Source organism: Euleptes europaea, chromosome 3 (genome assembly GCF_029931775.1).
Source record: "Euleptes europaea isolate rEulEur1 chromosome 3, rEulEur1.hap1, whole genome shotgun sequence".
NCBI lineage: Eukaryota > Metazoa > Chordata > Lepidosauria > Squamata > Sphaerodactylidae > Euleptes > Euleptes europaea.
This window is the reverse complement of record NC_079314.1, coordinates 47,649,930-47,668,685: the sequence shown is the minus strand read 5'-3', so window position 1 is coordinate 47,668,685 and position 18,756 is coordinate 47,649,930. Positions and strand designations below refer to the sequence as shown.

The 18,756-nt window shown below is 41.6% G+C and overlaps 1 protein-coding gene across 1 annotated transcript in view; it reads left to right on the top strand.

Moving 5' to 3' along the window:
* Positions 1-18,756, top strand: part of COG5 (component of oligomeric golgi complex 5) — a 194,855-nt gene that overhangs the window by 134,167 nt on the left and 41,932 nt on the right. Inside the window, exons 11-14 of the mRNA XM_056846477.1 lie at positions 3,535-3,616; positions 10,379-10,583; positions 11,294-11,455; positions 13,087-13,186. Coding sequence (XP_056702455.1) covers positions 3,535-3,616; positions 10,379-10,583; positions 11,294-11,455; positions 13,087-13,186 — 549 coding nt within the window. The remainder of the gene's footprint in view (positions 1-3,534; positions 3,617-10,378; positions 10,584-11,293; positions 11,456-13,086; positions 13,187-18,756) is intronic.

Below are 18,756 nucleotides of genomic sequence, written 5' to 3'. Positions count from 1 at the left end.
TAAGCGTTTAAAAATGGGTTACGAGGGCAAAATCAAGACATGGATTATTGGGGAGACGAAGTCATTTATGCTTCTCCCCTTATAGCTTTCTAAAGACAGGAATTAAGTTGGGCTATCACAGAAAGCCAGGGGAGCTGGACGCACTTGCCACTTGAGCACTGAAGTGAACCAGGGAGATATATGCATGTGGGGAGAAATGCCCCCCACCCTAGAATCCATCCCAGTATTTCAGCCATTGGGACTGCACTCTGTAAATTGGAACCCAGCTGCAAACTTGCCAAAGTAGGACAGTGGCTTAGCATCTCACACCTTGCTCAAATGTCAAACCCCAGGGGAAAATACCCAAATTGCTAGAATATATTATCTTCCTCTGCAAAGCAGGGACAGCTGAATGGCTGTGGGTGGGGTAGACTCTCTTGCAAGGGGGTAGAGTCTTCCGAGGGGAGATTATTAATTCTCAGGACACAGAGAAGAAGTTCTCTTCCATCTGGAGAAGCTCTCTGGAGAGGAACAATCCACAAGACTAAGCTTTTAGCTAGGAACTCCATCTTCCCCATGTGGCAAGGGACAATGGGGAGAAGTCCCAGTCCAGAAAACTAAGGTAATGCTGGACTTTTAAGTTGCTGCAATTTCAAGTAATACTAGCCTGTCTATTTAAGCACCATTTAGAATAAGTGCCAAGTGTAGGGAAAGGAGAATGGGTGTTTCATCTTTTCTGTGTACTCTTGCTCAGCCTGAATGGTTGAAAAAAATGTGTATATTTTTGTATTCATTTCTTAAATGTTCTTATATTTTGAATGCTCCAAGTCTGATTTCTGGAAACACACCATGCCTATTCAGTCTTGCTATCTGAAGTGCGGTAATGGAGTGGTAATGGAGTAAGTTCACAGTCACTTGACTGTGATAACTGAAAAGTAAGAAGTTGCGATAGATCATCTCTGTGCCTGCTTATAGGCGCAAAGCAGGAGGCATGGCAACTAGGTGGAGCCTGTAAATGGCAGCAGGAGATCGTCTCAGAGTTGCTGGTGGCAGCAGGTGAAATCCAGTTGTTTTTTGGTAACCCACGGAGCAAGGGAAAGGGGTGGTATTGCCGAGTGGAGACTTGGGACACCTGCAGGTTTCCCAGCCTCCTGGGGATCAACCTGAAGGAACAGAAGGGGTCTCATGAGTTTGTTCCTTCTCATCAAGTTTTTACACTGCATTTATACATCTCTGCTTTTGCAAATGCTGGCAAAAGAGAAAACCTGTTGCTCAAGATATTTGGATGCCAGAATCTGAGTCAGCATAAAGCCACTGTGCTCTCAATACGTATTTACAATACACTTATTTGGCATAAAAGTAATGAGAGAGTGTTGCCCTTGTTTCTGCATTGCTTTTTTTTTTTAAGAGGTAGGAATTTGATTGGAACTGTTGTCACGGAGCTGGAAAATAATGGGATGCAAACCGTTAGTCATCTTTCCATCAGCTTCTACTACCGGGGATTGTATTACAAGGTGATAAGCTATCTGTGACTATAAATTATTGCGAAGTGAGGTTTCTTTCCTCCTCCTCCTGTTTGTTTAAACTCTCTGTTTGTGAACAGTTTTCCTTTGGTTTTTAAACTGTTAAATAATTTATTAGAAATGTATCGAATCTAGTTTGCATTAAGGGATTTATACAAGAAAAACTAAATATATTCTAGGTAATGCAGATGACATATAGAATAATGTGGTTCTATGGCCTATCCCAGAATATTTCTCATATTCTGCTATGCAGGAACCATCTCTGAAAACCTGTCTCTAGTTAGGGGCCAGGGGAACCCTTGGGAGGCACCTATTGGCTTGTGCAGTGTTAAAGCTAAACAAGTCTCTGCTTGGTGGCCTGAAAAGGTACTGGTTGGAAGCCCCTGGCAAACTGCTTTCAGTGAGATAGATGATGCTTGACGCATTTAAAACAAGGTTCGTGAGCCCATCCATAGAAACTCACACTGAGCCTGATCCAGCCTGTAACTTGTTTTGATAGAACTCTCTGCTCAAGTTTTTATGCCAGTAAGGGATCTGTCTAAACCCCAACCTGCAGGATTTTTTTTTTTTAAAAAAACAACCCAAAAAAACAAAACCAGATGTGTTTGCCCTTTATATCTCGCTCCAAGATTCTTAGGGTCAGTCTTGGCCAAGTTAGATCATTGTACAGTGAAGGAGAAAGTTCTATCTCTGCTTGCAGACACGGAGTCTGCTGTCTCATATAAAGTTGCCCTCTTTGCTCTAGCAGCAAAGAAAATTCAGGCCAGGCTGGCCCAATGCATTAAAATCGATTAGAACTCAACTGCAAATTCCATTTACATGTGGTTGGCATGGTAAGAAGTGAGATTCTCTATTCATATTTTTATTTTTTTATTTTACAAAACTTCTATCCCGTCTTTCTGACCTCACAAGGGCCACCAAAGTAATAAACATATGTAATAAAATCACATTTTAAAACCATTAAAACCAACCTCTCCCCAAAACCTCGCACATCATTAAAACAATTTAAAACTGCTAAAATATGTACAAAGACATAAAAAACAACAATTAAAACATTAGTCAGAAAGGAGGGATCCAGAGTTTTGTTGCTCTGACTGAGAAGGCCCTCTCCCAGGTTGCCGCCTGCCTAATCTCCGAAGGTGGGAGCACCCAAAGCAGGGCCCCTAAAAGACATATGAATTCACTCTTTATTTATTTGGTTTGTACTAAGGATCATTAGTGTTGTGGTGAAAACATTTTAAAAAATGTTTCTGCAAAGCGTTAAATTTATCCAACACATTTCTTCACACATGCATTACTTATTTGAGCTGCTCATTCTAGAAGATCTGCAACCCAGTTCTCAGAATTTGGAGGTGTACAAGCTTTCCAAACCTTTATGGCCATTCTTTTAGCCACTGGCCATCTGCAACTTGTTCAAGGCCCAGATGACTGGTGTATAACTAATTATGAAATGAATAAAGGATGATTCAGAAGCAGTTGGCAGAGTTGGGCAGTTGAGCAAAATGTGGCAGTGTCATTAATGTTATCTTCAAAGTTATGAAAAAAACGATTAAATGGTGATTGCAAGACAGCCAACACTTGGGAAATCATGTAAGCATTTATAGCTGAGGACTGAATTGCAGCCTAACAGTTATAGAATTGCAGTGGAACAGAACAACACTATATTTATAGACAAAAATAAATGTTTTCCAGTGGTTGCTATGTTTTTACCTTCTTGTTTGTGCACAATGTGTATCAATTTAGAATGTGGACTAGTGATTTAGCCCTCTTATAAGTTGTATGAATGTATCCATTTAAAATTCAAAACCAATACATGAACTCAGATCAAGGTATTTAAGTGAGGCCTGCAATTGTATCAAAAGAATTTGTTCTGTCCTGGGAATTCTGTGTCCCCTGTGTTGAATTAATCACTCATGGTTATTAAGTAGCAATATAATTGACCGATTAAGATAAGCATTGTAACACATTCTTGTATACAATTTTGGAATAGAATAATGTTTACAGAATTCTTTGTTTCATTTTTCTCACCCAGGATGGCCAGTCGGACATTTTGTATACATTTTGGACAGCTGTAACTCGGACTCTTGCCTCCCAGTTTCAGACGGCAACAGACTGTAAGTTTTGAATTTCAGCCCATGTGGTTGTTCTGTCCACCTGGAGTTATTCTGAAAGTGTGTTGAGTCTGCAAACTCTCCGCCAGCATCTATTGCAGATGTTGTGACTAGGATAATGGGCAGAGATAGAAGTGGTTGGGAGGAGATCTCTCCTTCCACATATACCCAGCCTCTATAGCAGGGGTGGGGAACCTTTTTCCTGCCAAGGGCCATTCACACATTTATAACATCTTTCGGGGGCCATACCAGGTGTAGATCTCCCATGGGGGGAGAGGCTAGGGTTGCCAGGTCTCTAGCCACCACCTGGAGGTTGGCAACCCCAGGGGAGGCCACCCAGAGAAGGCCTGCAGGGCGCCCCCACTCCCCCCTCCCAGGTGGGAGGGCAGCCAGCGGTGGGCCCCAGGAAATGAGGCGCCAGGGGGGCGCAGCCCACAGTCGATTGGCAAGGGAGGAAGGAAAACAGAGAAAGAGGGAAAGGGAGGGAGGGAGAAAGAGAGAGAAAGGGAGAAAGAAATGGAGAGAGGGGGAGGAAGAAAGAAAAGGATGGAGGGAAAGAAAAAAAAGGACGGAGGGAGACAAAGAAAGAGACAGAAAAAGAGGGAGGGAGAGAGGGAGAGAAAGGAGAAAGAGTGACAGAAAAAGAGGAAGAGAGAAAAGCCTCCCCACACACACACACACCTGCGCATGCCGGCCTGCGCAACCGGGCCCCAGCCACCCCACCTCCCCCACCCACACACACACCCCCAGCGGCGCACGGAGCACCAAGCAACCGGGCCCCAGTCTCCATGCACTCCCCCCCCCAGAGCTCCGCGGCAGGATTCCTGGAGCTCCCGAGGGCCACAAAAAATGTCCTCGGGGGCCGCATACGGCCCCCGGGCCTGAGGTTCCCCACCCCTGCTCTATAGCCATCTGGAGAATTTAGCACATGTAACTGCAGTTGCTGGTTCAGACTCTCCTTGAAGGGAGGCAGAGCGAGTGATAGCTTCCATCGAAGACTGGCTGTATGCCATCTTCAGGGACTCACTTCCTGGAATGGGACTTCTCTGCATGGCATAGCCATTCCACTAGTAGAGATAATCAGGTATCTTTGTCCCTTGGCGCCATTGACATTTCTAGAAGCAAAGTGTCCAAATGGTGTCTTTGCACCAGACTGATGACCATGTAGGAAATCTACACATCTGATGGAGACTTTGATCACGATTTTTCATGGTGCCAGGTAACAGAATCAGGAAAGGGAGTTTTTCTTTCTTTTACCTTCTTGTCCATTGTCTACAAAATATCATTGTCTATAAAAATACCTATTGTCTAGCCATTGTCTATACAATTGTCTATAAAATCTAAAGCCATTGTCTATAAAATATTGATGTCTTGAGATGTGGAAATTTCAGCAGTCTTTGGGCTTGTCTAGCCACAAATCCATGCAAGGGGTGCATCTTTTTCAGTTACACAGCTTTCCCATGTCATTTCCAAGAAAGAGGGGGTGGTGTATTTGGAAAGAGGGGCTGTTGATTTCACCTCTCTCAAAAGGTAGGGAAACGGAAATGTCTTGTAATGTTTTGTAACATGAAGGGAAGATCTGTGCCACAGCAGTGAAGAGGGCACAACTTTCAGCTTTTTAATGGAAAAGATCTGTGAAATGGTGATGAACAGGGAAGAAGGAAGCTTACTTGCTGCATGTTTCTTTTTTTACTTGTTTCCTTAACGACTAAAGAAAAAACTCCAAAATAATGCAGGAGGCATTTGCTTTACTGGTAATTAGACACTAGCCAGTCATGGCGTCTATTGGCCAAAGTCCACAGAGAGCTTTTGATGGTGTTGGCTGTAGCTTTTGGATGTTCTTTGGATGGAATTTTTTTTTCTTTTTGCACTGAAACGTTCATTCGAGGACTGGCCATCATGTTGGGAGGACAAATAAATCTCAGTTTTCTTGAATAACCAGCCTTGAATATTTACCATGCAGTGTGAACAAACATTATGAACACCTGGTTGGAGTATGTTGCCTGTGTGCCTAGAATCAACGACGCTTAAAAAAATGAATCGTGTGTAGCAGATGGAGTTGTAGTGAACTTAGAAGCTGCTGGCTTGGATCCAGACTTGGATCTGCACTGTCCATCGATTTCCCGCTTCCCACTGCATTCTTTGCCCTATCCCCCAAGAGCGGCATTTCATTAAAATCAGTGGGCTGCAGTAGGAGCGGGGAGGCAGGAAAGTTCCATTTCGCCCTTAGAAAATTTAATCAGGATCTAACCCATTGACTGCAATCCATCCCCTTTCAAATAAACTAGAATAGCCCTGTTGACTTCGGTGGGAAATACATTGTACCATTAGGGTACAATTCTATGCAGAAGTATTTCAGTCTAAGCCTATTGGAATCAACAAGCTTAGGCTGCAGTAATTCTGCTTACAGTTGTACTGTGTGTGTGTGTGTGTGTGTGTGTGTGTAAAGTGCTGTCAAGTCGCAGCCGATTTATGGTGACCCCTGTTGGGGTTTTCATGCCAGGAGACTAACAGAGGTGGTTTGCCAGTGCCTTCCTCTGCACAGCAACCCTGGACTTTCTTGGTGGTCTCCCATCCAAATACTAACCAGGGCTGACCCTGCTTAGCTTCTGAGATCTGATGAGATCAGGATAGCCTGGGCCATACTGAACTCAAAATCTCCATTCTGCTGTAATGCTCTGGGGAGACTTACATCATGTCACTACCTCACAGGGTTGTTGTGAAAATAAAACGAGAAATCCCTGATATTCTTGAAAGAAGAAGGTTGACTGAGAAAATAAATAGTAAATTGAGGGGGGGTGTTTAGTTAGTATTGTTGCTGTGATGAGCTTACAATATAATTAGTCAAACAGCTGTGGAGAATGGGTATAGTTTTTATTCGAGAAGGTGCAGATGATGATGAACCCACACAAACAATATTTTTCTTCTCTTAATTTGCTAGGCTTTAAAAAAAACTTCACATGCAACTCAATAAATAGATAGCATCTGTGGAAGCATCTTTGTGGGTTCAGCTTAAAAACTGGATATATTATTTAGTGTGTAAGCATTTGCTCTGTGGTTGCTAAGCAACCAGGTGATCCAGAAGCTGGTTGAAATCAAGGGACTGCCTAATTCTACCATGCATACTACCTCATAATTACTAGGAATGTAGAGCTGGAACGGGCCAGAACATTTCTTGTTTTAATTGTATTTGACTCTCACAGGACTGTGAAGTGCTGTACTTGAGAATTTTTCTTAACCTGGCTGGTTAACCACAGGGATTTTCCACTGCACGAAGAGCAGGAAGCTGCCATGTTCAAAGGGACCATCCACATGACAGTGGGATCATTCAGAACATGACTAGTGGGCTTTTTGGGGCTTTCCCCTTTAAACCCGATCAGAATTAAACTTCTTTTGATCTGATCCATGTAAGGTTCCAGCCTCCCCTCGACTCCACAAACAAGAGAGAGAGACCTGGGCCTATTTTATTTCAGGCCGGCAGTTTCCCGTCACTCAGGCTTTACTACTCTGGCCTTGAGGTTCGTTTCTGGGAAGGGGAAGAGCCACGCCCAAACTCACCTCACACCTTTGCTTAGATAACTCAACAAAGTTTATTGATTTCAGAGAGAGTAAAAAGAAAGCAAACTCTCATACCACCACAGGCAATAAAAAGGAAAATTTTTAAAAACTTAAAGAGACTGAATAGCTTTGCTAACTACTTAGAAAGCAGAGCGGATCCCATTCACTCTTACTGCCAGTCCACCTAGCAAAAGACGGAAAAACCGAAAGAAAATCTCCCCTCCATGGAAAAAAACCTCCCCTTTTCACTTAATGGGCCACTTTTTGCATCATCCGTCCCTCATTAGTTTCAGCTGTTCCCAAAACCAGCTGTAATTCCCTGGGGCGTGAACCTCTCAAGGCCAGATTGCCCTTTGAGCCAGCCCAGCTGTTACGATAGCTTCTTCCTTACACCCTCTCTCACAGAAAGAGAGGAGTGTCCATCTGCGCCCACCACCCACAGCCACATTTCAGCTCTTTAAAGGATTTCCCTCACCCATTGCCCAGCCCACCCATTCTATAGACCGCTATAGCAGAGCTGCCATGGGAAAGGGGAAATGAGGGGAAGGTTAGGTTTCCATACCAGAGTGGGGAAGAATCACACTCGCCATTATGCACTGCCTTAAGTGGTAGAGAAAGTCAGCATATAAAAACCATTTCTTCTTCTTCTTTTGTTTAGACAGAAAGAGGCAGGAACTTGTGTGTGCTGACTCCAGTCTCACCTGTTCTCACTTTGCTGTGGTGGCAGCACATTTTTGTGCCCAGTCTGTGCATAGCCTAAGGCCCCTCCTTACATTCTGTCAAACCTAGGCTGTGCTTTTGCCACATCATACTTCAGTTTCAGTCATGAATATTTGTTTCCTACCATTTTGTCCCTTGCTCCTTTCTGTACCTGTGTGTATTTATTTCTTGTTTATGGGACATACTTGTTTCCTCACTCTAAGGCAGTGGTTCCCAACCTTTTTTTGACCAGGGACCACTAGGACTTTTTTGTTCGGTGCAGGGACCCCAAGGTTCAAAATAAAAATTCCGAGAATTTGAAAATAAACTTTAATCATAACTGTTAGTTAAACATTAAACTTAGAATAATATTTGAATATATATATTTTATAATAGAGAACTTTTAATTGAAAATATTAATTTATTATGGGTTTATAACTTTGTTTCGCGGACCTTAATTTAGTTCTCGCGGACCCCTGGGGGTCCACGGACCCCTGGTTGGGAACCAGTGCTCTAAGGTTTCCAGACTCTTGGTTGTGTGTGTTTATATAGTTAATAACAAGTCAGATTGGCATATAGTCAAATAGAAAAGCCCCATTTCTCACAGGCACTACTGATTTTGCTGTGAGATATATAAAATCTACAAACAAAAGGCACCTCAGGCCCTCTCTGTTGCTCCAGTTATAGGAGCCTTCTTTAAAAGCTGTTTGTCAGGCAACCAATATTCCTTTTCAGTTTACCAGAGGCAGTGAAGATGGCCCATACTGTGTCATAGTTTTGCAGCCAATGCAGGGCCATCTTGTTTAGGGACTTTTGAGGGACTTTTAAAGATCAGCTGGGGTCTATGCCCGTGGAGTTTGTGAAGGCTGTGTACTGATGTGAAGTAGATTGTTGAGACATCACTGATGGTTACAAAAGTGGGATAATCAAAAAACATACATAATAGCCTTGAAAAGACATTTGCAGCAAAATTAATGGGCACATTCAAAGTCAGAAAAAAAGAGAGAAAGCTGTGATCATTCTTGTGAAGATCAGAGACTTGGTATATATATTAAGATTAATTCAACTAGGATATTTAGAATGTCCGAGGAAAGACACCATGTTTGATTTCTAGAAAGAGAGATGCCTGGGCTGAAATCCATCTGGAGAGGGAGCCTTCTGTAGTGGAGTCCTCTCCTTTTAATGCCTGATATGTTGGGCCTCTGTAGGTCACTGGTGAAGGAAATTCACTTTGCACTTGCTTAGGATAGACGTTAATCTATTTCTATGTTCTAGGGTTGAGTCATGGCCCTGAAAACAGGTGCCAAAGATGAGCCCTGGTATACATTATTCCTTGAAAAGAGGACAGCGACAGTGGCTAGAAGACAACGAATTGTGGAACAAACATTTATCTAAATTACTTTTCCAGGTGTTAATGAAAATCGTTTATCATTGTAAGGGTAGTAACTGTTTAATAAAGTAATAATTTTAGCACTAAAATTACAGGAGTTAGGAGAGAGGACTGTACAAACTGTGAACAGTATTTTATTAGAACAGAACGTATGAAAATAGTCTTTCTGCTAGATGCACCAGGGACTTTCTCAGTAATTTATGCACTTCGCTCTGTAGTAATAAGGGGTGCAGGCAAGAGACGTGATCTTCTCTGAGGTTCGATGTTGAAAAGAAGGGAGGTCCAGACAGCCCCTGATTAAAAAAACTGCATTTATTTAAAAAAAACCTGCTTTTATTTTTAAAAAACTGCTTTTATTTTAAAAAAACTGCGTTTATTTAAAAGCTATCTTATCAGACCGTCATGTTCTTAAAATGATATCTAATGAAGGGGGCTTTTACTCTTGAAAGCATTTGACCTGAAAATCTTGTTGGTCTCTAAGTTGCCACTGGAGTCGAATCTAGCTCTTAAAATGGTAAGAATGAGGAGCGGTTGAAAGGCTTAGGGCTGTTTAGCTTAGAAAGAAGGCGGTTAAGGAGAGATATGATAGAGGTCTATCAAATTATGCATGGTATGGAGAGAGTGGACAGGGAGAAGCTTTTCACCCTCTCATAATACCAGGACGTGGGGTCATCTGCTAAAGCTGGAGGGTGAAAGGTTCAAAACAGATAAAAGGAAGTATTTCTTCATACAACGCATAGTTAAATTCTGGAACTCCCTGTCCCAGGATGTGGTGATGGCTGCCAAATTGGAAGGCTTTAAGAGGGGAGTTGACATGTTCATGGAGGTTAGGGCTATCCATGGCTACTAGACAAAACGAATACTAATCAGGATGCATGCCTATTCTTTACAGTATCAGAGGAGCATACCCATTATATTAGGTGCTGTGAAACACAGGCAGGATTCTGCTGCTGTCATCTTGTTTGTGGGCTTCCTAGAGGCACCTGATTAGCCACTGTGTGAACAGACTGCTGGACTTGATGGACCTTGGTCTGATCCAGCATGGCTTTTCTTATGTTCTTAAGAATCACAGGATCTAATACAGTGCAGCACAAGAATTCATGGTTTTTGTCTTACAGCTTCCATGTTTCTGAAACAAGCTTTTGAAGGTGAATATCCTAAATTACTGAGGCTCTATAATGATTTGTGGAAGCGCCTTCAACAATACAGTGAAAACATTCAAAGACATTTTAATACAAATGGAACTACAGAAAACTTTGTTGAACTTCAGCAGTTGGAAGATGATGCACATGACCTATTCATGCAAAAGAAACAAGATTATGAGTATGTGCATTCTGTGTATAATTATTGTATAAGAAATCCTAGGCTGTAGTATTTCCCACTGTCCAGCAGTGTCTTTCTTTTGAAGTTTTACAGGAGAATTTACTGTGTAGGACTCTACAGAAAAGAGCATTTTCTGCAGCATAAAGACATTGCAACTTTTATATTGGTCCTCCTGTTGAGCACATTGACTGTGCTCCCACTAGTGTGCACAGTAGAGTATCTATTAGTTTTAACTAATGCAAAATAATGTCAAAGGCATCTTTGAACTCTCATCTGTGGGATAGCCCTTTGCGTTTTCTCACCATCAGAAGGAACTGAAGAATTCAAATATGACATGCTTGTGACTGAAGGTGATTGATGGAAGTGCGCTGAATTATTCTGGGTGACTAATTCAGCAGTATATTTATTTAGAAAGAAGAATGAATTCCTAGATACTGCTGATCTGGGGCCTGTATGAGTCTTCCTGCTGTTTATGGGATTTGAGGTTGTTGGACATTTCTGCCCTGTATCACTAGAAAAAGAATCACATCAATACCTTGAGAATTGTAGGATTGAAGAACATGGTGATGGTTGATCTTATGAGTTCTACAAGAGCAATGCCACCTCAAAGTTTATAAACACTAAAGTTATTCCTGCTCCAGATGTAGTGCGGTATTTTTTGTTTGAAAAAAGGAAACATGCTTTTTAAACCCAATTCCTCTATTACCTAGTCCAGAAACGGCCTTGAAAGACTCCCTGCAACCTTACGAAGCCGCCTACTTGTCGAAGTCGTTATCTCGACTCTTTGACCCCATCAACCTTGTCTTTCCCCCTGGGGGTCGCAATCCTCCTTCGACTGATGAGCTTGACAGCATCACCAAAACCATTGCAAGGTGTGTACGTGAAATAAATTTCCATATATAATGTGTTGCCATGTTCCCCCCCTTAAATTATAATTTTAGAAATGAACATTCATTACTGTTAAATGTTTGATTCCTCATTAATTATACAGGCTATTATCAGTGAAATTAAATCTGAGCGTATCTTCTGCATTTTATTGTGCAAAGTGCAGGGGGTGGGGTGGGGGCTGAATATTTTTGTTGGGCCTGCACATAATACATTTGATTTCCTGAAGCTGTTACACAATTGTGCTTAAGGACATTTCCTTTCCATGGATTAAAAGGCAATAGAAACACAGAAAGAAGAGAGATACTGAAGACCACTGTTTGCTAGGTGTTGGGTTCCAATCAAGCACCTGTGGGCTGCCACAGAACTGTTACTGGAGTTCCCCTGTGTGAACTTGGGTTGACAATGAACTACTACTGTGGACAAGATGCACTTGAAACCTCTGAACTTGTGTTATTTGAATGCAAACTGTACGATCATATACGCACTAGATCACTGATTCCATTACTTGTAGATTGTCCTAGAGTTGTGAGGAAACAACATCTTAAGCTTTTATTATCCGATCCAATAAATAATTTAACTAATAGAGTTGGCAGATTTGCTTGGCTAGCAATTAAAATAAGGCAGAGCTGGATTAAATCTATGCAATAGCTAAGGAAGCATGGGATTTTTTATTGTCTGGAACCTTTTAAACTGGTTTTATATTAATCTTATGAATATATATGACTGGGTTATTTTTGTAATGCTTTTTTATTTTAAGTATTGTAATTTTAGCCACACTTTGTCTATGTTATTATACATCAAGCACTTCTGTAATTCTGTTTTATTTGATGGTCTATGATTGTAAAATAAAGAATGAAAGAGCTACTACTGTGGGGGAAAGCTGTGCACAACCAGCTTTTGGATGGATGAACCATGATGTTGGTATGGGAGTTGCTTGGTCCCAGTATCACTGTGGTGCAAAAGCCCCCTTTGACTAGCGTGCTCCCCACACAAAAAGTGCTGATCAGACTAAGCTTTTGGGGGTCTGGGATACCTTGATGCTGATCTTTTTAAAAGCCATGGACTGATATGTCTACTTTCATAGACTAGTTTCTGGCTAGAAACAGAACGATTAGCCACTTTAGCTTCTCGTCCTGGAACCTGTAGAACAGCAGGATAGGTGGAATACCTGCACTGCATTTTGGTTAGTCAGGAGTGCTCTGTGAAATCAGTCTCAGGGCAAATTCACAGATTTCTCTGTCACTCAGACAACTGCCCTTGCCATTGTCTGTGACTGCATAGGGAAACTGGAGTGCAAACCCAGGATTTGTTCAACGTTGCTCCATATTTCTAATGTGCTAAAACCCCAAATTCCGTATGTGTTTTTTGGCATGTAATTGTAAATCTGAAAATAAGTTGTAAAGGTAGATGGTGTAATATCTGTTACTGTTTATTTAGTCAGTGAGTTTCAGTGAGAGTATTTTAATTGTGATCCACCTTGATTTTTTATTGAAAAAGGTGGACTGCTACAACATATAGTCCATGAACTAAAATATCAGTAATAACAGGTGAAGTAATAAAAAAAATTCAACTAAATGCTATTTCAATATATATTATTTTTCTGTTTGTTTTCTAGTGAGCTAAATGTGGCTGCTGTGGATCCAGACCTCAGCCTGGCAGTATCTAAAAATGTGGCAAAGACTATACAACTGTATGGTGTGAAGTCTGAGCAGCTTGTAAGTAACTTTCCATGGCTAAATTGTTTCCTTTTGAACTCTAAAACTAAAGGTGCATAGCTAGAAGTATTTGTATTGTGCAGATGTCTCAAGTGTTTTGCTAGTGGTGAAATACTCAAGGTTGACTGCACTTGAAACTGGTTGTTCTGTGCTATTTCGTGAGACGTCTTGGAATGCCAAGTTCTGCATTTTAATCTCAAGATTTGACAGGAAAAGCCTGCAAAAATGAACTGTAGTGAGCGCTAAGTGCCCCCAAAACAAAAGACAAATAAGAAAGAAACCTGAAATGTATTACTGTAACGATTTAGATGGCTAAATCAATCACTGGGCCAGTTCACATAGAAGCTACCAGTCCTTGTCGTTGCTGTGATCACTTTCCAGTTCTTTCTCAGAACTCTTGCTGGCTATAGGTAAAAGGAAAAAGGCAACCACTGCCACTTCCCTCTTGTTAATTATATAAAATTAGTGAATGTTAGTATGAAGAGAGTTTCTCTCTTGATGGTGGTGGGACTGTGATTTGACTTCTTTGGGGACTTTGGGGGAACATGGGGCTGATCCTTCTCTTTTTTCCATTCCTACTGAAGTTTTGGAGATCCCACACCAGCTATTCTCTTCTAACCCACTTCTTAAGGTGTGGGACTAGTGCAGCAGTCCAGGAAGAAAGCGTGGCTACACCAAGTAGGCCTTCAATACAGAAATATGAAACAACATAAAGAAAATCAGCAGTGCTGCTCCTTAGTCTTATCAATGTATAGCTAATGGAGGTTGTAACCCAGAGTACATAACACATTTGCAATACCTTTATATCCTTTTACAGATTAAAAAAAAAACACCTAAAACGTAACAGGATTTTAAGTTAAATAAAGTAGTCCTTTGGTTTGCTTACACAAAATACGCCTAAAGAAGTGCAAAACCAAGACTGGCAGCTATAATTGTCAAGGCCTGTAGAGTCTGGCTGTGTAGTTGTAAGCTGAGTTATACACTTCTGAGCACACTGATTTCAATAGACTTTGAAAGATACTAACTGTGATTAGGATGGCTCTGTTAGAGTTTCATAACGTGTGTCCTATCCAGTCTTCAGAGCAGAAGAAAGGGGGATTTTGAAGTGGCAAGTGGTTTCAGCATAAAGATGAAATGTAAAAATATAATTTCAGAAGGGTAGCCATGTTGGTCTACATAAGAACAGCTAGTTTTGATGCCAGTAGCATCTTAGAGACTAACAAGCTTTTGGGGGTATAAACTTTGGAGAGTCAAAGCTCCTTTCGTCAGATACTGTGTGCAGAAATATAGTGACAGAAATGTGGATTTGAGGGAGGGGCTTTACATCAGTGGATTCAGAGACTCAGTGTGTTTGAAAGGCTAGCTAGTGTGTCTAAAGCGAAAGTAATTTGGGTGACTGTAAAGCCTTCAAAGTTGTTGTGACTCTTTGCTGCCAAACATCCATTGTGAGCCTTAGGAATTTGTCTGGAGGGGTTAGGCTGAAGACTTGAGGGTAGAAATTGTACTGCTCTTACTCAGCCTGGCACTAGGCATGTAAACCATATTATCCAGTGGCCCTACAAATCCATAGAGTAGTATGCATTACCACTGGGGGAAAAATTATTCTCTATGAAATTATTTCTGGCTGGAATTGGGAGGGCCAAAATAGCCACCAATTGGAAACCAGTGTTTTTGTCCTTTTTTTTTTGCTTTGTATTAACAAAATCTTTAAAGTACTCAACAGAAACACTTTTTCAGGACACAGAACACTGGATTCATATAGGAAATATCTTTTCTGCAAGATGGAAATACGAATACCTTTTTTTCTGTTGGACTACAGTCAGGCTAGCCTGATAGGTTTATAAATAAATGTTTATAAATAAAAGTTTATATATCCTAAAAACAAACAAACAAATGAAACCGAAACCAGCAGTGCCCTCCTGAGCAGAGTTACACTCTTCTAAGTCTGGGTTCAATATGGGTTCTTTGCCAGCATCTTTCTAAATGTCTCCTGGTCAACTAGCATTGTTTGCAGATATTAACATTAACATGACATAAATGTATTGCTTGTTTATTGCTATCATTAGCAAATAAATTTTTACAGTTTCCTTCTTTTTATCATGTTGAACATATATGGAGCTACCATAGGCAATCAGACTATTGGTGTGCCAAGGTCAGTACTGTCTACTCTGGCTGGCAGCAGCTCTCCAAGGTTTTTACCTGGACATGTCAGGGATAGAATCTGCAACCTTCTGCGTGCAAAGCAGATGTTCTCCCACTGAGCCCCTGCTCTTATAAGAATTCATTGGCTGGATCAGGCCAAGTCCATTATTGTTTCAGCAGCAGCCTTTAGGGTGCTCATAGGTAGGGAATCATGGTGATAACCTTTCTCTGTTTGATCTGATGCTCAGAGTCAATTGTGTGTCCAAAGTTGACTGTGGTTGCCATGACAAAAGTGAGAGGATGCCAAGTGTTGCCACCCAAGAGATACTGCATGCCTCTTAGCTCTCTCAGAGGTATACTGCCTGTGTACATGGAGGTTCTGTTAAACTGTCATGGCTCATAGATGTTGATCAGCCTACCTTCCCAAGCATCTCTCTAATTCTTTTAAAAATTCTCTAAACTTAGTAGCTATCATCCCAATTTGAGGGTTGCATGCATGTAAAGTCTTGTTTTTATGGTGCTTGTTTTTATGACTTGTAAGCCACCTCAAATACATCTCTGAAGGGACTGCACATAAATCTAAATAAATTTGGTTTTAAACACTTAGCAAGCTTCTGGGCAGCATGACTTGGTTGGCAATAGGTGTTGTGGGTTTCCTCACTGAGCAGAAAGAAGTGCTTCTGCCATTGTGAAATGAGTTGTGTTTAGTTTCATTCAGTGTCCCTTTTGTATCTTGCAAACAGAATCCCCAGCTTTATTTTGTCTCAGCTACTTGTTATTTGAGTGTGTTCAGTGTGTGTGTCTGTGACATAGCAACTAGCATATAAATCTTCCGACTGAAATATTAATGCTTGCTCTCCTTGGTCTTTGTGCATCTTAATATATTATTTTCTTTGAGCACAGTTCCTCATTGATCTGGTTTATATTAAGCCTGTCGCTAACATTCTGAAGGTGCTCACTTAATTAAGAACTCAGCTTTCTTTGTGGCTGCTTTTTCTCCTTCTGTGTTTGTCAGAAATTAATCCCATCGACTCCGTGCTGCCTTTGGAATGACTCCCTGGTGTTCCTCAATATTGCTGCAGACCTTCCTCAGTTAAGTAGTGCTGATTTCTGCTCACTGTGTCAACCCGCTCCTTGAAAAGGAAGCCACATCATCTTCAATATGTCTGTTCTTAAGATGTAACTCAGAGGACGTCCTCCTTGAAAAAAGAGTGGCTTGGATCCCACAAAGCATTTCCATCCATGGAGTACAATTTCCCCATGTCCCCACTTCCACTTCAGCCAAAATGCCCCCCTCCCTCTGAGGGACGTTTGGGGCAGTAGCAGGATGGGGAAGGTGAGAAAGTTACACACCTTGAGCAGAACTTGCTGTTGGTTCCAGACCACAGTCCTTAACTTCTTCCTCTATGGTTTATGAGCTTCAGATGCCTCTTGTGAGAGTCCGTGAGTCAATTGTGTGTCCAAAGTTGACTGTGGTTGCCATGACAAAAGTGAGAGGATGCCAAGTGTTGCCACCCAAGAGATACTGCATGCCTCTTAGCTCTCTCAGCCTCAGCTACCTTACAGGGTGTCTGTTGTGGGGAGGGGAAGGTGATTGTAAGCCGGTTTGAGTCTCCCTTAAGTGGTAGAGAAAGTCGGCATATAAAAACCAACTCTTCTTCTTCTTTAGATTGGTTGTTTCCAGTTAGTTTGGTTGGGAGTGATTGCCAATAGCAGTGTGGTTTGTTATGCCCTTTTCTGAGCTCTGCAGATTTGATTCCTCTCGTTATCATGTGCTAATTGGTTTTTGGTACTATCAAAAGAATGAAAAACCCATCAACACCTGAAAATGCTTGGAGCAGGTAATTGTATTTTTAAACAGTTGGAAATTAAACGAAATATGAAATTATGCTGTCCCCTGCTCATCAGCAGTAAAGAAGCGGTATTGGATTGCTTGTGGATAGAGTAGCCAGGTATTTACTGTGAAATGGAGCTTACTCTTCTAAAAACTCTGCAGCCCTAAGAGCGTATTGAACCACTTGCATGATCTCCCATCCAGCTGCTTCCATTAGTCTGTTCATCCGCCCTCCTCTCCTGTTTGCTTTACCAAGGAGGACTTAAATTTTGCCTGGGAGTGGGTTGGAAGAAGAGCACTTGCATATTCTCTTGGTGCAGGTGGAGCTTTTAAAGGTACCACTACTTTCTCCAGGTGAAGCCCAGTGCCCTGTTGTTGGCCCTCCTGCGTAACTGGCTGGCCACAGTGTGAGACAGGATGCTGGACTAGATGGACCACTGGTCTGATCCAGCAGGGGTTCTTATGATATTCTTAGCCTGTTTGAGGAAGATCCATGGGTAGATTTGGGCTTTGTTAGCTCTTTGGAGGAAAGAGTTCTGTAGTCTTTGCAATAATAGCCTCACCTTCTCTTTGACCCCTTTGTGGGGCTCCAAGTAGATAACTTGAACATTCTTCAGTAGTCAAAAAGGGCAAGAGTCCAGTAGCACCTTAAAGACTAACAAAAATATTTTCTGGTAGGGTATGAGCTTTCGTGAGCCACAGCTCACTTCTTCAGATACAGCTAGAATGTGAATCCATCGGTCTTTAAGTAGAGGAACAGTATGTAAATGTGAATAGCAGGCTTGATGGGATTAGGTGTGATATGCAGAAGAGTCTGTGATGTCCAGGGGAGAGATGGGTGTGGAGAAATCAGCATTGGTAATGGGCCATGAATGCAAGGTCTTTATTCACCCCAGGTAAATGCATTGACTTTAGTTTGAATATCAACTGTAATTCAGCAGTTTCTCTTTCCAATCTCCCTTTAAAATTCCTTTGTAAGAGAACTGCTACTCTTAAATCTGCAACAGATTGTCCTGGAAGGTTGAAATGTTCACCCACTGGTTTTTTAATATTGTGGTTTCTGATGTCAGACTTATGTCCATTTAATCTTTGTCTAAGAGGTTTGTCCAATGTAGATTGTGGAAGGGCATTGCTGGCATGTGATGGCATAAATCACATTAGAAGATGAGCAGGAATATGAACCTGAGATAGTATGGCTGACATTGGTGGGTCCAGAGATGGTGTTCCTAGAATCTATATGAGGGCAAAGTTGGCACCTTGGTTTGTTGCAGGCCTTGGTGCCAGAGTCCATGTTCTTGTTAAGTAGTTTATCATCATGGGTGAGAAGTTGTTTTAGGTTAGCCGGCTGTCTGTAAGCAAGAAAGGGACACCCCCCCCCCCAGTGCTTCAATATTGAACATTATTGGCATTCATAGATAGGGCACACTTGGGAAAGGAGGTATTACTTCTATTGCTTCGTGCTTGGACGTGCCAACCTTACCATTCTTTGAATGAAGAGAAGTTGTTCTCAGGAGGAAAAAAAAGCTGATTTTATGGATTGACAGAAGTGCAGGTTTTCTTGAAAGGATGAATCATCCTCTCTTATTTGTGCCTT